General features: G+C 34.3%; 1 protein-coding gene across 2 annotated transcripts in view; it reads right to left on the bottom strand.

Annotated features, from left to right (window-relative positions):
• LOC121378881 overlaps positions 1-26,866 on the bottom strand; it is a 141,887-nt gene that overhangs the window by 95,078 nt on the left and 19,943 nt on the right. For both annotated transcript variants that reach the window (XM_041507238.1, XM_041507237.1), the window contains exons 19-44: positions 26,555-26,698; positions 25,890-26,075; positions 25,345-25,485; positions 23,774-23,965; positions 23,064-23,189; positions 22,149-22,349; positions 21,268-21,399; positions 20,298-20,489; positions 19,653-19,784; positions 18,838-19,023; positions 17,735-17,878; positions 16,837-17,028; positions 16,407-16,535; positions 15,360-15,545; positions 13,926-14,072; positions 13,132-13,317; positions 12,372-12,503; positions 11,460-11,645; positions 9,068-9,190; positions 7,838-8,026; positions 7,438-7,569; positions 5,636-5,821; positions 4,829-4,963; positions 3,933-4,121; positions 2,811-2,945; positions 231-416 (exon numbers count right to left, since the gene is read on the bottom strand). In XM_041507238.1, coding sequence (XP_041363172.1) covers positions 231-416; positions 2,811-2,945; positions 3,933-4,121; positions 4,829-4,963; positions 5,636-5,821; positions 7,438-7,569; positions 7,838-8,026; positions 9,068-9,190; positions 11,460-11,645; positions 12,372-12,503; positions 13,132-13,317; positions 13,926-14,072; positions 15,360-15,545; positions 16,407-16,535; positions 16,837-17,028; positions 17,735-17,878; positions 18,838-19,023; positions 19,653-19,784; positions 20,298-20,489; positions 21,268-21,399; positions 22,149-22,349; positions 23,064-23,189; positions 23,774-23,965; positions 25,345-25,485; positions 25,890-26,075; positions 26,555-26,698 — 4,209 coding nt within the window. The remainder of the gene's footprint in view (positions 1-230; positions 417-2,810; positions 2,946-3,932; positions 4,122-4,828; positions 4,964-5,635; positions 5,822-7,437; positions 7,570-7,837; positions 8,027-9,067; positions 9,191-11,459; positions 11,646-12,371; positions 12,504-13,131; positions 13,318-13,925; positions 14,073-15,359; positions 15,546-16,406; positions 16,536-16,836; positions 17,029-17,734; positions 17,879-18,837; positions 19,024-19,652; positions 19,785-20,297; positions 20,490-21,267; positions 21,400-22,148; positions 22,350-23,063; positions 23,190-23,773; positions 23,966-25,344; positions 25,486-25,889; positions 26,076-26,554; positions 26,699-26,866) is intronic.

The following is a 26,866-nucleotide window of genomic DNA, read 5'->3' as shown; positions in this document are numbered from 1 at the left end:
AATCATGGGCCCCTCCCCCACATTTCTCCCTCTTCCTATGTTCAGAAGGTTACAAATGCTGTATTATAACACTGAAATTTAAAATTATTCTCAATTTAATAATATCAATGGCAAGACAAAATATCACTTAATAAATAAAAAGAGATGTAATTAATGTTTTGATGAACAGAAGAGTAAATTAAACATGAACAGAATGATACAATAAGCAGAAACACTCTATTTTCAAGTACCATAGGGTCTGTGTCATTTGCTGTCACTTTTGTGACAAGACCATTGACGACAAAGTCTTCAGTAATGTTTAAGGCAACGAAACTGTTCTCAAACACAGGATCCTGGAGATTTCTTTGCACATTAATCCTCATTTCAGCCGTATCATATAATGATGTCCGCCCACCATCTTTAACATGAAGTCGAACCTGAAAAATGTTATAAAAAACAATAAACGGTACTTAGTTGGTTATCGGTCCTGTGTATGAATGATCAGTCAGATTATTTACTTATATAACCTCCATGAACAGTGGGATACCTAGGGTATGGCACATGCCCTTGGCGCCACTTGAAGGGGGGGGCGCCACTGAGCAGTTTCCATTAAAGTTAGATGTTGTCTAAAATATGGGTGTCAGATGTTTGGACTGGTGCGCAATTTCAGTGCTTGCCATAGGGGCCATTTTTCATAGATACACCACTGTCCATGGAGATCATACCATGCAGCTAACAGCTGCATGTAGCCTCTTTGTTAAAATGCCCAAATCAGTGGAAAATGGTTCTGTCTATAATACCTATAGCAGAGCTGGTTCTGGGTCAGCAGAAAATTTCACCAAATTATCTACTAAACTTCAGACATTGCAAAAACCCAGTTATTTTGTAATAAAATACAATTTATTACTTGAAATTATTTCGCCAAATTAAAATAAAATTCGCCAATTGTTTTTGAAATTCATAATTGGTGAATTTGGCGAGTGCCAGAGCTATAGCCCTGTCTATAGACTAATGCCACTAAATGTAGACTTTACATAACATATTTACTGCTGTGTGACAGCACATTGTTTATTTAAGACAGCATTGATTTTGTACATTTTTGGATATGGTGCCAGAATGCTAAATACAGTGAAACCTCTCAATACCGGACCCTCTGTAAAATGGAATTCTCTCAAAACTGAACTCTTTACAGAGTCCCATTTTAAAAACCAGGACAGAACTTAACCTCTCTAAACTGGATCCCTCTTAAAACCGGACATTTGTCTTGGTCCCAAAGGTGTTCGGTTTAGAGGGGTTTTACTGCAATTGTAACATACATAAAAACTATTCCTCTCTCCCATCTTACCCAAATCTTAACAGCTGGTGTGAGATATAATAAGTGTTTATGATTGTACACGAAAAAAAGAGAAGCTTTTGAAGGAGGATATGTTTTGATTGTTTATCAAAGACATGCATGTTTATAGGGGAGTTCTCATTATGCCATTCGTTTCAGACTTGTTGCATGCAATCGAATCATACTGTGAGAACACATAAATTGGAACTACATTAGTCTTATATGACAATTTGTGTTGGAGTCGTACTGATTACAACATGTCCTATTTGTTATGACAAATCGCATTCGACAAGTTGGTGCAACAAATCACATAATCAGAATGCTGCTTATAGAAGACATGCATTCTATTCTATCAATATAAGTCTTTTTTAAAAGTTTATTATCCCCAGAAAACAAATACGGTAATGCCAGGGTTGGGAGCCCTGGAATCACTACCGTATATTAATGTTATAGGATAAACAACATAGAAGAATACAAATAATATGTTACTACAGTAATAAATACATTACCGGTACTACAAAAAGGAAAGAAGAAATAATAGAAAGAAGTAAAATAAACAAATAGATTTTAAAAAAAGAAGAAGTAAAAAAACCCAACAGACTATTAAAGCCGCATACCCTAGTTCCATCCAGCGAAAATAAATTATAATTTGGTTAATCTACAAACCTGTAACACACTTAGATCACGTTTTTATCAAATGGAGTGAAAAAGCAGGTTTTATATCGATAAATACCATGGGAATCCCCATGTCCCAATTGCTTGAAATAATTTTGAAAGTTTGTATTCTGATGTCACCGGTAGATGTCACTCGAAGCACAACAATGCCTATGTCACGACAAATTTCACAGACTTGGGGTGCGTTATTTTCACCTCTCCTGGACATGTTCCAACTGTTCTGTCCTGGTTGTATCCCCTCTCCAGATATCGTAGGACTTAGCAAAATTATTGGTTTTAAGGGTTTGTAACGTTTTGTATTGAGATACTTACTTGTCTGAACTTTATTGTTACTGAAAATGTTCACGAACTGTGAAGAAAAATCTCACAAATGAACAACAACAAATCGGATGTTGATTGCGCGAACCGTGCACGAGAAAACAAACCGAACCAAAATGACAATGGTCACGTGGTATACCAACGTCTGTGACATTGAAATGGAAATATCCCATCTAAAAATAGATTAGACCTTGTCTGCTCAACGTTTTTTTCTCAAACGTGCGTCCATTTTTCAGAATACGAAAAATGCATTTTGTGGTATTACAAACACCAGGATTACCAGGATTACCAAAAAACACTTCAGGTGAATGGAAATGTATATTCTAAATAATAAACGGTAAATAAAGTGCAATTTTATTTGTGAAAAACTGGGTTTAATAGAGAAAAACAACGCCGTAATGGTTAACAACTAGCCGTAACTAGGGTGTGTCCCTTTAAACAATGAAAGTGTGAAAAAAGGGATTAAAATGTGCCTGGATAAAAGGAAGGAGAAATTAAGACTTACAGTGTAATTGATCTCTTTGTCTTGAGCCAGAGTATCAGCATTTTTTACGATCACTTCATTGTTGCCCTGTATACCAAACAAAGCTGGAGCATTGCCATCACCAATCATGCCATAAGTTAAGTTGTTGAAAGGATACTGGAAAGTAAAATGCAATATTTGTTTAATTTTCTTTTTTGAACTTACAACATTCATTTTGATGAACAAGTCCCAGAACCTGTTTACCAATGATTATCAACAATAATAATCATAACAGTTTTATACTGAAAATACAATTTTGAATCTTTAAATAATTTGTTTTGCTGCCATAACTATGTAATATCTTCAATATTAGAACCAAAAATAAAAACCATATAAAACCAAAAATACTGTCTAGTTATGTATGAAAAGGCGATTAAAAATAAATATATGAAGAGTCCATTGGAATAACCTATGATGTCACACTTTTGGTATTTTCAAATAGCTGAATTTTAAAGTTTACAACTCTGTAGTAATGCAATCATGAACTATTTATACCTAAGCAAGCATAATTTACCAACAACTATTAATGGCCTACCATCATTATAGATTTTTTATTTCATTGTGTTACTGTGACCATGACATACACGACCTTTAGAACACTAACTCTCTGTTTGGACATCACATGTTATTCCATTGTATTTTGTTTTTGATAATATGACGTCTGGTTCATGATAATCCATATTATTTTTGTTTTATTATTTACTACTTTCTATTTATTCACTAAATTTTCCATAATATAGTGGTTCAATAATAAACTCGTTTGATTGTGAGGCGTATAACTATTACATGTTGAAAGTTTTCCTGTGTGACCTATTTTACAGTAATGTCTATCTAATATATAGCTAACTGTGTGTTTCCTATTAAATGCATTTTAAATATGCTTATATCATGTGAATGAGCATGTTATATTACTGGAGTAGTTTGTTATTAAAAAGTACATACTCTAAATTTTTGTCAAAAGTGGGCATCATACATGTATGTTAGTCCCATGGACTTTTCATAAATAAGGTTCATCTGTTATGTGCTATTTTAACCTCCTTTTCTACCAATGCCCAACAAAAATTATTTTTAAATGTGGCAACACAGGAAAATGTCTTGACTTACATCTCTGTCTTGGTCACGCACTGTAAAGACACCAACAACCCCATCATTGTGTATGTCTCGCTGTATTGTCACAGAGTATGGATTACTCATGAAAGTTGGAGCTGTGTTGCGGATTACTTTCACAGACACAGTGGCCGAGTTTTTAGCAGCCAGTCTGGGATTTCCCTTATCTTCAGCAGACACAATACACTAGAGAGAACAAACATTTAGTTAAATACAAATTCAAGCAGCTACAATCTAGAAAAATGGTACAATTAAATTCTCCTTTAAAAATTTACAATTTTCATCAAGCCCAAGATTCTAGTACATCCAAAATACTATTTGCTTTGTGTAGCATTAAAGATAAATTTAAGCAACTAAATTCCACACATTATATGCAATACCCCATATCCCAATACCCTGGTTCCTATGGTTATGACATGTAGACTGACAGTAATATTGTGCTATTTAAAAAAACTACAAATTCTTTTATATTGAACCTGTTTGGATATCTTTACAAATATTTGTGGTCGGTCTATGAGTAGATGACAAACATTAGTACACCAGTGTGCCATAAAACATATAATGCACTTGGTTCATGCTTTGTTTGCTTTAGTTTTTCAACTTCTGCAAGTAAAAGTACTGAAAGACATTGATAACAAAACACTTACAATATATTATGGAACTGGGCCCCATTCCATGAAGCTATCTTAGCACTAAGATCACCTTAAGTGCATAAGGCACTTACGCACTTAAAGTGATCTGAGGGCTAAGATCACTTCGTTGAACGTGGCCCAGGTCGAATCTAGTTTTTACCTGTAGTAGATAATATCCACAGATTAGAATAAGAGCTTACTCAATTCGTAAACCAAAATATAGACTGCAAGTGTTATCTACACATTTTTAAATGTACATACCAAATACAATGTTGATTTTGCGATGTCGGCAGTAAGATCACTGGTTACATATAAACCTCCTGAAGGAAGGATCTTGAAGAAGTTCAGACAGTCTGCATCGCCTGTCAGATTATACTCAATCTCGTTGTTAGGAGCCTGCAAATGATGATGTTACCTTTTACCTTATATAGATATACATTACTGCAAATGCACAGTATGACGATGTTACTAGTTACCTGATGTAGCTACCAGAAATATACAATACAATGATTAATTCATTTTCAATTTATTTCTATGATTATGTTCACTTAAGGTTAAAGTATGCTGTCCTGGAAACACACCTTAGCCATCTGGGTTGTCTGTCCAGGACAGGAGTTAACCATTAACTTTTAACTGGCCTCGGTGGGGTAGTGGTTAAACTATCGGACATAATTAAGTCTGGTAGGTACAGGGTTTGCAGCCCGGTTCCGGCTCCCACCCAGAACGAGTTTTAACGACTAAATGGGTAGGTGTAAGACCACTACACCCTCTTCTCTCTCACTAACTACTAACCCACAGCCCAGACAGTTGAGGTGTGTGCCCAGGATAGTGTGCTTGAACCTTAATTGGATATAAGCACGAAAATAAGTAAATGAAAAATTAACTTTTAGAGAAAGAGAACTCAGTATAATAGGTTTAGACCGCATCACTGAATTAGTAAAAATCACTCTAGATATTGGCAGGCAAACTTTGCTTGCAACAGGCTTGCAAATGATGACTTAATTAATGGATAATTATACAATTTGCTTTAAAATGAATTCTTTGTGGAAGGAAAATGAAAATCCTTACAAATGTATCAAAATCATGAGCAGCCATATTCTCAAAGACAACTCCTAATTTCTGAATTTCCAGTATTCTTGGGTTGTAGATTGTTTTGTCGAAGCTTGGTTTCATTAAGTTGCGGGTCACGTTCACTGTGACAACTGTAACATCAAACAAACTGGGCTGTCCGCCATCTCTTGCTCGGACTCGTATCTGAAAAAGCAACAACATTATTACAGGACTACTTAGCTACAGTTTAAAGTTTGTTTTGTTTAACGACACCACTAGAGCACACTGACATATTAATCATCGAAAACCCACTAAATTTGTCCAATAGTAGCAAGGGATCTTTTATATGCATCATACCACAGGCAGGATAGCATATACCACGGTCTTTGATATACCAGTCGTGGTGCACTGGATGGAGCAAGAAATAGCCCAATGGGCCTACCGACAGGTATCGATCCCAAACCAACTGCACATCAAGCGAGCACTTTACCACAGGGCTATGGGTCATTCCATGTCAAATCACCAAAAAAAATGGAAAAATGTCACCTCACCCTCTCCGATTTTGCTGAAAGTTGGTATTTGGGGTTATTGGGGCTAAAAACGATTATATTCCAATTTCCAAGCAAAATGATATAGTGAGGATTTCACAGGTCTGCCAAAGCTGGGAAATAGACTTGGACTAAGGACAAGAACCTTGTGAAACAAAACAAGCAACAGGTTGGCTATGTTATGGACTTCATACTTCATGTTAGTACATAGTACATGTAGTACATGCACTATAATCAACAGATCCTGCGCTTTAGGCGCGGGTATGCCTAGTTTGACTTTATTTTACAGGCTAATAAGAAATATTATATCTTCAATTCTTTTATATTGTTTAGACAACATTTTGGGCTTAATTTTCTAGGTGAGTTAATTTCAAGGTAACCTGTCCCACATGGCCAAATTCAAGGTCAAAAGGTCACCACTATTTACCTTACTCATATGCCAAAAATAATGGCATTTTTGGAATCCTTGTGGAATTACCTTTCTAGAAATATCTATTTCATCAAGATTGACCAATTGGTTACTGAGATACGGTCATTTGAATATTGGCGGCGACGCCCATTTTGGCCAAAATCGCCAAATTTAGGTGGGCTATATCTCGGAAACCGCTGGTCCGATTTCTCTAAAAATTGGAATATGATCGTTTTTAGCCCCAATAACCCCAAATACCAAAATTGGAGAGGGTGAGGTGACATCCATTGGGTGATTTGACATGGAATGACCCCTATGTCCTACCCCACTTAGCTACAGAACCACACTGCTAAATTTACAGAACCACACTGCTAAATTTACAGAACCACACTGCTAAATTTACAGAACCACACTGTTAAGCTACCAAACTAATTGTGTAAACGAATTAAATAATATTAGTGGGTTTTTTTTAGCAAATTAAACTGAAGAGGTGACTTTGAGTGACATATAAGTCAGCACAACAATGTACATATGTATTACAAGAATAAAGAAGTATATTTTGAAAAACACTGTAGAAACAATGTATCTTAAGAATTATACTAGCTAATTCAGTTTACAGGGACAGATTATGCTTTAGGTAAGGGGGTTTCCGAAACAATATGTAAATGTTTATAATTTGAAATTATAAATTTTACGTGGACATCAAGTTAGATCTACGTGGTGGGGTGGGTTTTTTTAACTGGGTGGGGGAGGGTCCCACACAACTGGGAAACCCCCCATAATCTGCCCCTGGTTTACAGTGACTGTTATTATTCACTTGAAAATAGTGAAAAAAGAAAAGTGATAGACATTTGCTAACTTACTCGATAATTCTCTGCATGATGAGATTGCATAGACTGCTTCAGGGTTATGAGCCCCAGGTCACTGTTAACATGGAAAAAGTCAACAGCACTGTCATCTCCGATGATATCATAAGTCAGCTTGTTGAATGGAGACTGTAAACATAAATGGATGTCAGTTATTTTTCTCAACATGTCATAGATTCTAAGTGTGTGATGGACAATGACTTCTGCAAATGATTTCATAATAATTTCAGCGTTAACCTACCTTCTGTATTATGCTAAAAAGGTCAATAACAAAAACCAGTATAGTAAGCATTCAGAGGGTCTAATTCTACAATGTAGATTAATACAGAATCCAAGCATTTCAGGTCCTAAGACAAACAAAACTGGGTTTTAAAAAATCAATTAAGTTGAAACCAACCTTAAGATCATCATCTGTAGCCAGTACTCTGGCAACTTCAAAACCAGGATCGACATCAGCCTTCAGAGATGACAAATATGGTTCATTCTGGAAAACTGGAGGGTTGAGGTTCCGAGTTACATTGATAGTGACTTGTACGAGATCACTTCGTAGTGCAGGTACTCCAAGGTCTTCGGCATAGATTTTAAACTGAAAACACAAACAACAGTAAAACTGGAGAAAGCTCGAGGTGTTTTCTCTTTTATGGATACATTATCTGTCCTCAAACAAGTGCACTCCCCCCCCCCCCCCCCCCCACCTACAGCTAGTAGTCTGGTCCGAACATCCCAAAAGCCAATGGGATGGCCTAAATTATTCTACTGTATGCTCCCTCTAGTTATGGTTACGTGACTGTAACTTCCTTCTTTTTCCCTGAGCACATCGCATCGAGAACAGGAAAATACAGCAATATAAAAGGATGTAAACTATAAACACAGACCAATACAAGAGTGTGTTAAGCATAATATAAATGCTTAATTAAGATTTGCTAATACAAATTGTTTCATTGGATTGATATATCACAGTACTTCATTCAAACCACCAGCCTCGGTGGCATCGTGGTTAGGCCATCGGTCTACAGGCTGGTAGGTACTGGGTTCGGATTCCAGTTGAGGCATGGGATTTTTAATCCAGATACCGACTCCAAACCCTGAGTGAGTGCTCCACAAGGCTCAATGGGTAGATGTAAACCACTTGCACCGACCAGTATTCTATAACTGGTTCAACAAAGGCCATGGTTTGTGCTATCCTGCCTGTGGGAAGCACAAATAAAAGATCCCTTGCTGCTAATCGAAAAATGCCCATGTGGTGGCGACAGCGGGTTTCTCTCAAAATCTGTGTGGTCCTTAACTTTGGCTGACGCCATATAACCGTAAATAAAATGTGTTGAGTGCATCGTTAAATAACACATTTCTTTCTTTTTTCATTCAAACCAAGATGTTGTTTACAATGACTTTTAATCTGTGCATCCAGTGAGCAAACAGCAATGCTCTTTTACTCATGAGGAAGTGATGATAGGCTGAATGTTTTTTCATGAACTTTGTAAGCGCTAGTAACACAAGTTACTGCAATCATATATCTATTTAAAATGTGAAAAACATTCTCTAACATAGAAAGAAATAGAGGCTGAGTATAAATCTACAGTAATGACCGATTGCTGTTATTTTCCTGAGTTTATATGTTATAACTTACAGAATAGTATAACTCCAATTCTCCAACAAGAGATCGTCGGACTTTGAGCACCCCTGTCTGTGCGTCAAGCAGAAACCTGTCATTGGTACCATCAATGTAGTAGCGCACATCTCGGTTTGGAGACTGAAGAATAAAAGTTAAACAAATGTCACACCAGTTGTAAACAGACCTGTCAACCCTCCCGGATTCCGCGGGAGTCTCCCGGTATTTGATCAAATTACCTTTCACCTGTGCGGGAGACAGTTTCTCCTGTTAAATGACATTTTTGTAAGCATAAAAAAAAACAATCGATCCTCTTTTGTCAAAATAACATAAGGGAAGTAACTCTACCTTTTTTTTCTCATTCGGAAAATGTCGACTACTTTAGTTTTCTGAGAATGTAACAGGCCGAATTGTCCCGACTGTTTAACCTTTGCCGAAGTGAGAATTGTGGGATAGCCTATTTATATTGTTAAAAAAGCACATGGAGTTTATAAAATGACGTGTTATTATAATGTTTGTTGTCATCGTAATGGCTACGAAGCGTGTTGCCGCTAATTCAACAGGCTGTGTTGCATAAAAAACCAAAAAAAAACTATCCAATTTAGTTCTAATAACACCTCTGATTGTAAAATGTCTTCCCACTGGATTACATAATGCAACTATGACGAATCTGAACTGCCAGACTCCGAGTTGACAGCGATACACGATGCATGTTAAAATCACATGTCACAGCAAGACAACGAAAAGACCAATTAGCTGTATAAACATACTTGTGTCAGTTAATTTTGTAAGTTTGTGCAGTAAAATGTTGGTTATAAGGGTACTCTTCAAGAAATTATTTTTGTACAATTAAAAAATGTTGTGTTTGACATTGACATAAAGTTACTCACGGAAATGGGTGTAATTCCGGTATATTTCACACGATGTCCGTAATGAGGTTTTACTTATGATTAATGAAAATACAATGTTTATTGCATCATTATAATGATTTTAAATAAGTACCACGCCACCGTTCCTCATTATAGTAAAAACTGAATATTAATTTATAAGATTTATATAAATTTGTCTTTGGTACTTACACTAACTACAAATGATAATGTAACGCAACCTGTAAGGCTGTAAGTGTAATACCGTAAATGTACTAATTAAATTTTTTATTTCTTGTTCATGTTCTTAACATTTTTGGATAAAATATTTTATTTTTTTTAAATACGTATTAAATCATAATAATATTTAAACTTTAAAAAAAAAAAAATCTAAGTTCTAAGATCTAAGTTTAAGAAGAATATATGACATTATATAGTATTCATATAACTTATTGTAATAATGTTTTTTTTAAATCTTGCGATTTTGGGTTAAATTGTGTGAATTTAAAAAATCTCCTGCTTTTTGACAAAATCTCCTGCTTTTTCAACACACACCTCCTGCTTTCTCTTGACTAAAGGTTGACAGGTCTGGTTGTAAATCATATGTTAGAACTATATCTAAGACAAACCTGATTCTTTTTAAAGTCATGGATCATGAACAAAACAAAATCGAGGCCACAGACATGTTTTTTCTTGATTACCAAACCCACAGACCCATATATAATCTTTTTAGTGTACCACCAGTGTTAAAAGTTCAAGTCATTTTATTGTTAATTTATAACCATTTTGAATTACTTGACTTTAAGATGATTGTATACCAATTACACTTATATTATTATACAATCATACAGACTATGTAAACTTATGACATCACAATCAACATTAATATATTCAAGATGATTATTTGTTACTTTGGGAGCAAAATTACTGTATGTAGATTTGAGTTTATTCTTCACATGATGAGATGCAAATACAAGCAATTCCTGTAACATATGTAAATCAATCACTTGTCAGGCTTACGTGATACACTCTGTGATACTCTTGCTACAATGAAAAGTCAAAAACTACATGGATAATCTCATCACTTATTAAAGTTCACAAAAAGCCATATTCTTGGATAGCCTTTATAGACCTAGAAGGGTGGGACATAGACCAGTGGTAAAGCGTTTGCTTGATGCTCGGTCAGTCTGGGAGTCTGGGATCGATCGCTGTCGGTGGGCCTATTGGGCTATTTCTCGCTCCAGCCAGTGCACCACGACTGATATATCAAAGGCCATGGTATGTGCTATCCTGTCTGTGAGATGGTGCATATAAAAGATCCCTTGCTGCTAATCTAAAAGAGTGGCCCATGAAGTGGCGACAGTGGGTTTCCTCTCTCAATATCTGTGTGGTCCGTAACCATATATCTGGCACCATATAACCATAAATAAAATGTGTTGAGTGTGTTGTTAAATAAAACACTTCCTTCTTTATAGACCTAGATGACTGAAACCTACACTTACATTCACTAGTCGTAAGCCAAGGTTAATAAAGATCATTCTTACTGTAAGATCTCCATCACTGGCAAAAACAGTCAACACCTTTGATGCCACCGGATGGTTTTCAAGAATAGTTTTTTCATAAGATGAATTTGAAAAATTTGGAGCAAGAAAATTCCGTTTGATGGTGACAGTGAGAACTTCAATGGCAACCTTGTTAGGTGTGCCACCATCCCTAGCCTCCAGACGTATCTGCAAGAAGATGCGTTAAAAATAAAGCCACAATAACAGCAAAAACTATCTGATCTGTGAGATCTTTTTATGTGTAAAACATAATTTCTGAAAATATGTTACAACAAGATTCATAAAGAGGCATATCATTCACAATAATGTTTTAATCATAATAGTCAATGGCTAAAGGAATAAAACCAACTGTTATATCAGAGAAAGAATAGGCATCCCTATTGTGTATGTTTGTAAAATTAACATGCATTTCCATCATATTGTAAGAAAATAAGTGTTTTGACTAGACTTTTTATGTGTAAAACATTCTAATTTCTGAAAATATGTTACAACAAAGATTCATAAAGAGGCATTTCATTCACAATAATGTTTTTATCAATGGCTAAGGAATAAAATATGTTACCAACTGTTATATCAGAAAAAGAATAGGCACCCCTATTTTGTATGTTTGTAAAATTAACATGCATTTCCATCATATTGTAAAGAAAATAAGTGTTTTTAATATTAAATATAATATTGAAAATAAAGGTGTTGACTTTATTAGCAGTATATATTGAGAACACATCTGAAAAATTTATTAACATTTTAGAGGTTTCAATTAAAATTTGCATCAAAGTATTTTTGAATATTTTATAAGATTATTTTGCACATATTAATCCTGAATTAAATTTTATAACAATAAATATGACACAAACCGTAATTTGAATATATTCTTACCTTAAGAAATATTCTTACCTTAAACTCTGAAGGAACTATTCCCTTGACACTTCTAGCCAAGAATACTCTACCATTAACACTATTAACACTGAAATACACTTGACCATCATCATCACCAATAATACGATAGGTAATCGTGTTGAACTGTGTCTGGACAACAAAAAAAAAGAAGTCAAACATTTGGTTTAATTTCCTTTTCAAATTTAATCTCAGAAAAAAAGATGTTCATTTAAACCCAAAATCAATAGACACCAACTGTAATTATTATCTCTGTGTGTGCGCATGTGTGTGTGTGTGTGTGTACATATATTATATAATGTAATTATTAGTTTTGCAATTCCATTTACATCATTTCAAGTATATGTAAATAAATTATTATTGTGTGAACATAACAAATCGTAATGAAACACATTCAGGCCTGTACGCAGGGGGTGGGGGGTGGGGGGTGGGGGGTGACGGGTGTGTACGCACCCCCCCAAATTACTAAAGGTCCACTTTTCTCTATTAAATTTAAATAACGTTACATAATCGTTGTTGTTTTGAGGTGTTATTTTTATGTTGATTGGTCCCATCATGAGCAATTCGCACCCACCCATTAAAAATCCTGAGTACGGGCCTGACATTTAGCAAAAAATTGGTTTTATTTTTAAAATGAAGTTATCATTAATATGTCAAATTCAGACATTGCAATATTCATTGAATCAGAAATAAAATATATCTGTACATTGATATATATGTAAATTTATATCGAATGCAGTACATAAATATACAAACATACATGATCATCTTTGTCTGTTGCCAAGGAGTCGAAGACTAGAGAAGTTACAGGATGCGTGTTGTTGATTTCCAGGTTGTAGTCCACAGCAGCAAACTCAGGAGCGTGCAAATTACGGAACACATTTATTGTGATGAAGGCATTCTTAGTTGACTTTTGACCACCTCCATCAATAGCTTCAACACTGAACTGAAAAGCAAACAAGATGATGATCACACTTTTATGTAAAAATTTTACTTTATAATTTCACTAGTTTTGTACAATTATTATATGATATGTGAAACTAAAATTCTTCTGTTTGATTAACAAGCCCAGTTCCTTGTCTGTATAAGCTACAAACTATGTCAAGATGTTAATTAACAGTACCGAACTCAATAAGAAATCTTGATCCCCCCCCCCCCCCCAAATCAAACATAATCACGCAATTTTTAGATGAAATATAATAACATTATATCTGAACAAAACTATTTTGATATCAAAGTCAAAAAGACGTTAGCCAAAGGTGTGATTGCTTCCATGATCCACTATCATGTGCTTGTCCTTAAGAGGACCACCATTCCCCTAGGAGATACGTAACAGGATGTTTTCATCCCTCTTGCACCGCCTGAAGTAGGATTGCCAGCAATCGTAACAAGAAATTTGAACTGTGTCATAATTAGGAAAGGTGAACAGGATTATACAGCATAATGAATTCAATAATACTAGTCTGTGTTGTTGGTACTTGTATCCAAGACTGACATGCCTAAATTTCCAGTGGACAGGAGTATGTAACTAGTTTCCATTTCATCAATACTAACAGTGTAATCCAGTGTTTGGGCTGGGTCACTGCGAAGAGACTTGCGAGCTGTAAGGACACCAGTGATCTCATCAATCATGAAGTATTGTCTTCCAAAATCACTCGATGGCTCTAAGCTTATCTTGTACTTTACAGAATTATAAGGAACCTGAAAGGAGTTGCATAGTATTAAATATTTGACATCTTATTTAAATATATTATTTTATCTTCGAACATAATTTTTACCATTAAAATGAAAGATCAAGAAACAAAACCCATGATCCAAGTTTGTCCACATTTTTTTTTTTTTTTACATTTCTTACACATTCAACTTTGATAAAACATCAATTGTAAGTGTGTATTAGCTTTAGTTCAATGCTTATATGGACAAATGTGACTTATTCACACATGCACATGTTGTCATAATCTTTCTAACATTTCTATTTTTGTGCATTACAAATATTGCTGTCTATGAATGCTATTTGCTATAAGAAAAACAGATTTTTCATGCAAATAGAAATGACAGTAAAACCACACCCCTATTTGAAGATCATCCCTCTATAAAAACTAATATTTAAAATTCAGAATATTTCCTTATTTAATAGTAAGACCACCTCAATATTATGGATTACGAGTAGTCAGACCCAATGCTAATTTTCAGTACATTTTGAGCCCCAAAAGGCAACCATAACATTATCCATCCTGACACACAAGCGACAAGTAATGTGATAAAAACTGTACTTATTGTTGTTAATATAATATTGGTAATTCAGTATTAAGACCAGTTTCAAATAAGGATTGCATGTCTTGATATTATATAATATACATGCAGAAGCAACAACTATTCACATTTCTAAAAATTTGTTATACACTATGGATGGAAACACCCCCATATTAACAAATGGAAACACACTCAGAATATCAGATGGCTGAAAGATCTTAATTGAATAATCAGTCAGTGATAATATTCTTATAATTAACTGAATACTAGTTTTGGAAAAAGAACATATTCAACTATTAAAGTCAAATACCCTAGTTTTAATCCGTAAAAAAAAGTGATACTAAGTTTAGTTAAATCTACAAAACCTGTAACACAGAATGAAACAAGAGTTTGTGATGTTGACACAGTGAAATACCCATAAAAAACAGACTAGAACTTAACTCCACAACCATTTCTTCTCAGAAATATGTGCATTAAAAAAAAAAAAAATGAACAATGCATTTTGTGATATTAAAAACACCAGGAGTACCAAAAATACTTCAGATGTACAGAAATGGATAATCTAAACAATAAAATCTTAGTAATGACTGATTTCAGAAAAATGGCTCTAATAGTGAAAAATATGCTTTTAAATTATCCATAAGAGCATAATTATCCATATATTTCCAATATTATACTGTTTATTTAAAGCCTGTATAATCACTATTAATTTAAGATCATAAGACCATCTCTCACCAGTGTATCTCTATCAGAGGCAGCGACCTGCAATATGCTGACTCCAAGACTGGTGGTCTCTGGAATTCTCTGCTTATACGCATCTAACGTAAACTCAGGAACATGCAGGTTTCTGTTCACTGTGATAATCACCAGGGCGGTAGCAGATTTTGGTGGCATGCCTCCATCATGAGCTTCCACACGTAACTGGAAATAAACAAATGAGCTTCCACACGTAACTGGAAATAAACAAATGAGCTTTCACACACAGCTGAAAATAAAGAAGTGAGTCTCCACTTTCTGCTGAAAATAAAAAACATAAGCTTTCGCACACAGCTGAAAATAAATGAGCTTCTATACAGTTGAAATTTTTTAAAAATGAGCTTCCACACATTACAAATAGCAGGAAATAAAGAAATGAGCTTGCACACACAGCTGGAAATAAAGAATCCTTTATTTAAATAATTACTCTCTCACTTCTTGTGGGGTTTTTTATGGAAGAATTTCCTGTCCAAAGTGTAACATTTTAGTACCTCAATCCTACCTATTCCATGGGCATACTTTGATCCGTTAAGAAGTATTGTATCTTATTCTTTGTGTTCTTGTAGTGAAAACAAAGATTTTGATGGATATAAATAAATCAATAAACTTTCAATCAATAAATAACAAATATGAGCCATAAAATACACCTCTTCTGATTTAACTACAGAATTTTTGAATTAATTTAATTTCCATTAACATAACCTTCTATATAAGATGATCTAAATAATCTCTTAAAAAAAGAGTGACTGGTCAACTATAATTTGACAAATACTTGAACATCTATAAATCTAAATTATGGTGACTCCCAAGATGATGGTGAAAGATTTTATACAATGAGCTTATAATGGGAAAACCGAAACACAACATAAAATTAAGTTATAGGTTAAATACAATTCTAAAAATACCTGAAGGTTTAACACTTTAAAACAATGAGTCCTATACATGGGAAATGAGTCCCATACAATGTAGCTTCTTCAATACTTTCTACCCTACAACTTGAATCAGTAATTTCTAAGATAGACTTACAGTATATCTTGTTTCCGTATCCTTAGTCAAATCTCTGTGTACAGTGACATCTCCATTAGTTTCCAACTGAAAGTGATCTGGTCCTTTCTCATCGCCAATAACACGCAACATAATGGTATTAAATGGGGCCTGGAAAAAAACAAAGACCAACATTTGATTATCATATGTGGTTTGAAATACCTATATAACAAACTAGAATGCCCAACATTAAACATAAAAATATTTAGTAAATGAAATATAATGAATTTACATTAACAAATAAATACAATTTTAGTAGTACATAAGAACAAATTCACAAACCAGATAAAATTAAAAAAAAATTAAAAAAAGAAAGTAGACAGATATAAAATGATTTGAACCAAATGAACAACACTAAAATGAACTAAAATCAACTGAAAATTAAAAGAAATGAAATACATAATGATCTCACATTTGCATCCTTGTCACTGACAGTAATCCGTCCTACACTGGACAAAACAGCTTGAGTTTCATCAATGGCAATGAGATACGGGTTTTTACTGAACTCTGGATCATGTTTGTTTCGAATCACTGTTATTCGGACAATTGCCTTCTGTTTTCCACTTCTAGATGGAGTGCCTTGATCCTTAATCTGAACTTGAAACTAAAAAGACACATCTTAAACCATGTATTGCTGTACAGAAAATATTTCTGATATATTATATACATACAAAAAAAGAAGTTTGTTTTGTTTAACAACATCACTAGAGCACATTGATTTATTAATCATCGCCTATTGGATGTGAAACATTTTGTAATTTTGACCTGTAGTCTTAGAGAGAAAACCCGATACATTTTTTCATTAGTAGCAAGGAATCTTTTATATGCACCATCGCACAGACACGATAGTACATACTACAGTGTCGTCCCATTTGGTCGAATTCCCAATTGGTTGAAATGCCAATTGGTCGAAAAATAAGTACTCGTCTGTTATATAACCACTACCTGATTACCTGTGTATGTAAAATGAACATGGCCTCTTCGTGTTAGACGGACAATGGTTTATTTACCAATGTACATAAACAGGCTGCCGTACATGAACATATTTTCTCCAGTTTCTCATAGTTTCCCCATGGCCTTTTGTGAATAAATATGAATATTTTAAAATGTTGAATTTGTGTTTGCTTTTTGTGAAATAAACATTTTTAGAAGACTTGTACTTTAAATTAATTATTGTACCAATTAACTTTTTAAATTTGGAAATTTTGAAACTGATTAATTTTCTCTTATTTCAATAATTTTAACTTGAATCTTTTAATTAAAAACTGCAAATTGTATTCCTATCTATACTCCATCAAACATGTAGTTACCTGGTATACAGTGTTATTGGCATCATGATCAGTTGTTAATAACCTTGCAACAGCAATGTCTCCAGTTGAAGCCTCTAGGGAAAACCAGTCTAGTGTCTTACTGCCATCTTGGACTATGGTGAATTCAAACAAATTGTGTGGTGGCTGAAAACACAGAAAATAATATTATTTCCTTTATTTTGGAATTTGATTTTTTTACAAAAAAGTGCATATGGCCTCTTCCCCAGTTACGAAATTGTTGGGAGGACAGAAGGGAGGGGGGAGGAAGAAACTCATGGAAACCTGATAATTTTAGACAGAGCCTGTAAAATAATCGTTGTGCTGATAAGCCAAGAACACCTTTATGAAGGTTTATCGATTCTTAGAATCTGAATGACAAAACCATAATACACGATCAGGGCCGTATCTCTGCACAATGCAGTCGAATGGGTATTTAGTAAAATAGTGGTTGATTTGATGAATCTCTATCTAGTGTCTCGTCTATAGGAGGACAGCCACTCCCGAGGAGATCCTTTACTGGACACATTTTATCCCTCTTGCACTGCTACAGAGGATTGCCACTCCCAGACTAGTTTACTAAATCAAACCAAGCAATGCATAGAGATCATTAATATAAGTAGTTGTAATAACATGCACTCATGAATCACTGTCATAACAGTGATGATATCAGGCGTTTGCAAAAGGTAAACATATCCTGCCCCACTGGTGGCACCAATCTTGAGTACTGACACATAAACTAGTCAGGTACTAGCGTCAGTTTAAGTAGTTTATTGTAAAAATTATTGCGATTTAAAGGAATAAAAGGTCAAATGTTTTGTTTCCAATATTTCATGTACAGGAATCCAATTTTTGTCACAGTTCACCTGCTTGAAATCTTATTTAAAAAAAAGGTTTTTAATTGTTAATGAAATGCATTGGATTATGCAGCAAATAATTTTGAAACCAATTTTTTTTTACTACATATACTAACATACCAATACATGTTGGAAAAGATATATGGGAATAAATTAAGATTATTAGCCTAGTGTGTTATGACATAAAGCATAACAGTAATTTAATTCAGGTTTAAATGAATCATCACCTGTTTCAAACAACTGACTTACTGTAGTGTCGGCATCACTTCCATTAAGAGTCAAAAATGGCACACCAACAGGTTGGTTTTCATCAATGGTCACCTCAAAGAGAAACTGGTTAAATTCTGGAGCATGGAGGTTTCTGTTGACCGTCAACGTAACCACAGTAGTGTTTGTTTTCGGAGGGACACCGTTATCCAAAGCCAGTATTCTCAACTACAATGTCAGAATATACAACATTTATAAAGAAAGGAATTAAAGTTAGTTTTGGTTAACGATACCACTAGAGCATATTGATTTATTAATCATCGGCTATTCGATGTCAAACATTTGGACGTTTTTGACATATAGTCTTGGAGAGAAAAACCGCTACATTTTTCCATTAGTAGCAAGCAATCTTTTAAATGCACTAGCCCACAGACAGGATAACACATTCCACAACCTTTGATATACTAGTTGTGGTGTACTGGTTGGAAAAAGAAATAGTCCAATGACTCCACTAATGGGGATTGATCCTAGACTGAATGCACATCAGTCAAGCACTTTATGACTGGGCTACGTCCTGTCCCATAAAGGAATTAAGTTACAAAGTTTCATTAGGATCTGTAATGGGAATAAAAAATTAAAAGGACAAGTGCAACATGGTAAAATATGTTTTGGCTTTCGGATTAATATGATGCATACATATAGGTGTTAGTGAGTAGTGGTGTTCCCTTTTCCATGAGTGTGTACATGAAATTTGTTTAACCACTCATACCAGTTTCTGAGAAGAAGTGAGAATTGTGAAAGAAATAATACAAAGGAATTATGTTAGTTTCTAAGATCATAATAATAATGTCACTTACAAAAAACACAGAATCAAGGACGTCTGAGAGAGACTTCTTTTTACTGATTACTCCAGTTGTGCTATCCACTGCAAAGTATGTTGGTGCATTTCCATCCCCAAGCAAAGAATATGAAACACGCTCAAATGTATTCTGTAAATCAAAACATCAAAAAGTAAAACAACAACAAATTTCTCTTATAAAAGATACCAACATTTTGTCAAGTATAGTTCTATATGTCATTTAGGTTACATTTTATGCATATTAAAAGGCAAAAATACTGAAATGATCGATATAAAATGCTTAAAATATATAATCTTGGTGCATAAACAGAGGTAAGAAGCTCAATACTCTATTGAACTTTAAAAAACATATTTCCTGAAATATGTATGTATTTGTCAACATGCTGTCAGTTTGTATACTAAGCTGTATGCCTTTGGTTCACCTGTCTAGGTTATTCAGGTTCTCTAACACAGCCTATAGTAATATGTTAATATTTAACAGACTACAGTAATATGTTAATCTTTAACAGACTATAGTAATATGTTAATATTTAACTGAAATTTCCAACAAATAGTTGTCTGAATCTTTTTTCAAGACGTCTGCTAATTTATTAAGTAATAAATACCATACAGGCACTAAACAGAACTTAACAAAGTAACTTGCCTGATGATCTTGATCCTGGGCTTCAATCTTAAACACAGAAGTTCCTACAGCAATATTTTCATCTATTACTTTAGAGTATGGCAAACCAACCCACTGGGGTCCAAAGTGGTTGCGTATTACATTGATGTGAATGGTCGCTGTGGCGGTTGCAGAACGTGCAGGTTTGCCTTGGTCAGCCACTCTTACAATGATCTGTAATCATACAAGCAATACTTATATATCACAGGTTTTTAAAAACATTACTTTAAAATTATAACAGAAATAAATGATTAGAATCAGTTCTGTAATTGATTTTTTTTATTTCATGTCTGTATGTAAAATAAAGAAGGAAGGAAATGTTTTATTTAACGACGCACTCAGCACATTTTATTTACGGTTATATGGCGTCGGATATATGGTTAAGGACCACACAGATATTAAAAGAGGAAACCCACTGTCACCACTTCATGGGCTACTCTTCGATTAGCAGCAAGGGATCTTTTATATGCACCATCCCACAGACAGGATAGTACATACCACGGCCTTTTTTACACCAGTTGTGTAGCACTGGCTGAAATGAGAAATAGCCCAATGTGCCTACCGATGGGAATCGATCCTAGATCAATCACGCATCAGGCAAGCGCTGTACCATTGAGCTGCTGTAAAATATTGAAATGCTAACTGCTAACTGCACTGAAATACAGTAGTATTTTTAACCAAACTACTCTTTTCTAAGGAACCACATTTATTAGAAACTATGATTCATATGTACTAAACATATAAAAAAAACCCCACTTTTATGAGGATGTCATCTTCCTGTTTTCCAATTCCATGTTTAGCAATGCTGAAAAATCAGCCATTTAAGAAAATAAATATGGCAGTTTAAAGTTTATACTTTAACTTTCACTTGATTTACTGTCTATGTTTAGAATACTGTTCAGATTTTTAAAACGAAAATGACATGAGAAATTAAAATATTTCAAACACTTACAGTATATTTACTTTTGCTATCTTGTAATAATGATGTTTTAAGTCTGATTTCACCACTATCAGGGTTGATGAGAAAATATGTTGGAGCTGTTCCACTTCCAGCAATAGTGAAGCTAAGTTTGTTATAAGGACTCTGCAAAAAACAATCACATTTTAATTTCAACTTTGGATGGATAGATGGATGGATGGATGAATGGAGTGTCTGGAAGGGTTAATGAACTGTTGGTTGAATAGATGGGTAGACATATGGACAGAAAGATTGTGTAAGTGTGTGGATGGACAGTTGGTTGAATACATGGGAAGACAGATAGAATGTGTAAGTGTGTGGATGACCTGTTGGTTGAATACATGGGTAGACAGATGGATTGTGTAAGTGTGTGGATGACCTGTTGGTTGGATACATGGGTAGACAGAAGGATTGTGTAAGTGTGTGGATGGCCTGTTGGTTGGATACATGGGTAGACAGAAGGATTGTGTAAGTGTGTGGATGGACTGTTGGTTGAATACATGGGTAGACAGATGGATTGTGTAAGTGTGTGGATGGACTGTTGGTTGAATACATGGGTAGACAGAAGGATTGTGTAAGTGTGTGGATGACCTGTTGGTTGAATACATGGGAAGACAGATGGATTGTGTAAGTGTGTGGATGACCTGTTGGTTGAATACATGGGAAGACAGATGGATTGTGTAAGTGTGTGGATGGCCTGTTGGTTGAATACATGGGTAGACAGATGGATTGTGTAAGTGTGTGGATGGACTGTTGTTGAATACATGGGTAGACAGATGGATTGTGTAAGTGTGTGGATGGACTGTTGGTTGAATGAATGAATGGATAAATGGATAATAGGAGAAATGTAATGGGGGAGAATTTAACTGGCTCACTGAAACATCTCTGTCAGCCGCATCCACATCAAAGATGATGTCACTGAAGCCCACTGTCTCCAGGACAGTTGTTTCATTCATGTACGTTGGTGCAACTGGCAGCGTCAGAACAGGGTCAAACAAATTGCGGTCAACAGTCACGGTGAACATGGTGTAGTCAGATTTTGGTGGTTTTCCACCATCTTTAGCAACTACAGTAACCTAAATGCAAAAACAAACCGATGTATTAGATTACAGTAAAGTACTCTTATAACAAACTAGAAGGGACCATGATAGTCCCTGCATTATAGCAGTAGTTCGTTGTACACATTTGCATAAGTTGGGTTATTAATATATAGGCAGCTAAAACGGGACTTTATGATCAGTTCGTTCTATGCAGTAGTTTGTTCTAAGCATGTTTGTTCTAAGTGTACTTTACTTATTTAAAACTAGAGAGCCATCTGTGTCTATTTTCTCAGTATATTTTCTAAGAATCAAAGGAAGCATTGTGGTAGAATTTTTTTTTCATAACTTGTAATATTAATATTTTTGGCAGAAATTAAGTTATTTTTGATAAATGCAAACAGTTCCAAAGAACACATCATACTAGATTCCAATTGAACAAAAGGATTATTTACACTTTCAGAATTCTGAATTTCTGTAACACCAGTTCACCAATGCTACATGTATATAATGACAGAAAATATCTTGACAAACCAAAATTTTTAAAACAGCAAATTGTAATTACAGAGATATCATGGCATTAGACTGGAATAATTGTTAATACTGAGTAATAGCATTAAGAATACTTTCTTGTTTTTGCACTTACACTTGAACCTGGTTATATATCACCACATTCCATCACACATTTTCAGGTTCACTAATTATGACTCAGTAATAAACTTTCAAGTTTTAACAAGTGAAAAAAATACTTACCACATATGCTGATTCAGAGTCAGACTGAATTCCCTGGGACAGTATAATCTCCCCTGAGACAGAATTAATTTCAAATCTTTCAGCTGTCTGACTGGCAATACTGTAGGTTATGTTGTTGAATGGATTCTAAAATACAACAATTAAAACATCATCATCAGAAACATTTATATAACATAAAAAGCATTTGCTGAAACAATTATGTCCACTTCTGGGCAAAATCTTTTAAATCTCCCAAGTTCAAGGGCCATTACTCTGTCAAAAATGGGTAAATCACCATGAAGGAAGGAAATGGTTTATTTAACAACACACTCAACACATTTTATTTACGGTTATATGGCGTCGGACATATGGTTAAGGACCACACAGATATTGAGGGAGGAAACCTGCTGTGGTCACTTCATGGGCTACTCTTTTCGATTAAATCACTATGAAAGTCAAACTTTACCTGTAACTGTACATGACAAGACTATATACAAAATTTCAGCTCAATATTTTGTGGCATTGTGAAAAAAAAAACGACTGGAAAACTATGTGTGATAGACGGACAGATAGTAAGAAAGACAGACGGACAGAAGGATGGATATGAAACCTATAATCCCCTCCGACTGGACCAGTAGGGAACTAATGAACAGTATTGCTAAGTTGTATTTATATCAAGTTTGAATATAGGTACATCAGTTTATATTTTCCTCTTATTTCACAATACATACATCTATATCATCATCTTGAGCAGAAACTGTGACAACAGACGTAGCCTTGCCAGCTGTGCGGGGAATATGAACATCATATGGTGTGTTGATGAAACGAGGTGAAAATGTATTACGAAGAACATTAATAGTAATTTTAGCCATCTGGATTGATGTAAGTGGAATGAAACCTTTATCTGTAGCTGTAACTTGCATCTGGAAATAAAAAATAAATTTTATTTAGGTAAAAACATTAAAAATGGTTTTTATTATATTATAAGTTGTAGAAGCATCACAAGGGGTATATGGCTTTTTATGTACCCTCTGTGTATTCTTGTAAAAGAGCACACAGAGGGTACATAAAAACCCATATACCCCGAGAGATGCTTCTACAACATATTTATCTTGCCAACATGTTAAACCATATAGCCAAATAATCAAAATAATGCCAGACAATAATTGTTAATAATTTATTAATGGAGCCGTACCATGCGGACGCAACGAAACCACTTGCCAGTGATGAAAACAGTTCCATCGATAAACAAGTTTTTAACTGCTAATGTTTGTAATACCAAATTGTATGAAACAGATATTAATAAAAAAACAAAACTGTTTTTATCAGAAATGTATGTAGTAAAAAAATACTATCTTGAAAAATAAAATAAAAAAAAACAACAAGAATATTGCTAATCGCGCATCAATACAATAACACCACGACCGTAATTAGGTGGCCGAGTTCAACATTGCAGCTTTTAAAAGTATTGAAATAGTGTATTTTATAGTAAAAATAAAATTAATTATGTATACTTGATTGATTATCAATGTTATTTATAATCCAATTATTGCTTTAGCATTAACTGGGGTGGCTGGAAACTGTTGGAAATTACAGACAGGGTATAAGAGAATTTGGCTCCGCCCACAGGGGTATAAGGGATTTGTCCAACGGCAAACAACCAATGAGATTAAAGAATTTTACATGAAGGCGAGATAATTCAATTTGTTAGTCAATGCAAAGCATTCAGCTCTATAGGAATATTCTACCATTAGACATACACTAGATAAAATTCAGTACAAAATACTTACGCATAAAACGTTTACAAAATACTTGTAATGAGCACATATTCAAGGTACATGTATTATATACTGTAATGCATTTTTAATTATTTCATTATTTATGTATTTACAATTGTTGTCATACTGATTCTGTTCAAAACAGATAGGAGAAAGGAGCCAGACCTATCTCTTTCCAAACTATTATGCAAGAAAGTACATTGAAACCTCTCAAAACTGGATCCTCTGTAAACCGGAATTCCCTCAAAACCGGACATTTTTCACGGTCCTTTTTTAAAGAACTTAATCTCTCTAAAATGGATATCTCTTAAAACAGGACATTTTATGTGGTACCAAGGGTGTCCAGTTTAGAGGGGTTTCACTGCAGTTTAAAGTTTGTCACATTAAAAAGAACATTATATACATAAAAAACACACAAAAAACCCCTCCACATTAAAATTTGTAATTTGTTACTATGCATCACCAGTTGTTTTTTACTTAGAGTTAATAATATCTATTGCCTGTATTATCAAACTATCACTCACAATATACTGAGTATTATCAGGAGATAGATCTTCAAGCAGACTTTTCTTGATGGAAATCACTCCTGACTGCTGATTGATGTGGAAATATTCCAATGTTTTCGCGGAACCAGTTAAAGTAAAGAACACATTGTTGTCTGGAGCCTGAAAAAGATTTTTTTTTTCAAAAACATATAATTATAATCTGGAAGATACCAGTGAAGCTATTTTTAAAGATGACCAATTTCAGCTGATTTCAGAAGGATGTCCTGTTTTATTAACAACTGATTGCAGTAATTTCAGTAGTTCAGCAATTCAATTATTTACTAGTATATTATCACGTGATTATCAACACTATTCAAACTTGAATTCTAGCTCATTTCCAATCTTAGTCAAAGAAACATACTTCTTTTAGTTCTACCATCATATAAGGAAATGTCATGATATTGCAAATGCAAATATGGATGGACAGATATGCAAATGAAGGGTAAGTATTGCAAACATCAAGTTTGTATCAGCTATGTTGAGCTTATTGTGTATTCAGTGCACTTCAGAAAGAAATCACTTACCAATCTATCAGCATCAGAAGCCTTGATGGTTGTTATATGTTCCCCTACTTTAAGTGTCTCATGTACAGTTTCGTTGTAGGTAAGTGGGTCTATCACAGGAGACTTGAGATTGTGATTTACAGTCAGTTCCACTAGACAGACATCATACCGAGGAGGGTTTCCACTGTCAGCAGCCCTCACGTAGATCTGAAATATAGGTGAATATTGAATAACTGTTTGTCCATTTTCCAACCATAACCTTCATAATATTTATGTCAGCAGACTACATGTACCTCCAAATGAGCTTGCATTGACATATGTAAGTTGTGAGTAATAAGTAAGAACAAAATAGTTGATTACATAAATAGTAACAGCAAATGATGACTGCAACCAAACCCCTCACCATATCAGTGATACTGAATCCATCATTAATTACATCATTGCATCCAGACATTACTTTGCTAATAATAAATTCAATTGGTCAACAATACTGAGGGTAACCTTATTTGTTTTCTATCAGTATATTATAATTATTACGTATGTCATAATTTTGATCTTTTCTTGAAACCTAGTGATTTGGGTTGCAAAAACACCCAAACAAAAACAACAGATCAAAACAAATAAACAATCAATAATCCATCACTAGAAAATGCTAAAGTAAATGAAATAAAAATTAACAGTTTTACCTTGTATTTTGTCTCTGATCCCAAGTTAATGGTGTCTGTAGCAGCTGAATCCAGTGCACGAATGACTCCATTATCATCGATAGAAAACAAGCTGAGAACTTTCTCAGGGCCATCAATAGAGTAAGTTATTTTACTGAACTCTGACTGAAACATGAACACATAAAATCGTTGTATGCAATCTGTAAGATTAATTTACAAAATTAAATTTTCTTTTTAAATACCTGAAAATTAACAAAATGTTTCAGATCTACCCATCTCCTCTAATTAGCAACAGCTCAAAACATTATATAATTTTATATAACTCTGTAAGTT

The sequence above is a fragment of the Gigantopelta aegis genome, chromosome 8, assembly GCF_016097555.1.
Source record: "Gigantopelta aegis isolate Gae_Host chromosome 8, Gae_host_genome, whole genome shotgun sequence".
Lineage (NCBI taxonomy): Eukaryota > Metazoa > Mollusca > Gastropoda > Neomphalida > Peltospiridae > Gigantopelta > Gigantopelta aegis.
This window is presented reverse-complemented; position numbering and strand designations above follow the sequence as displayed.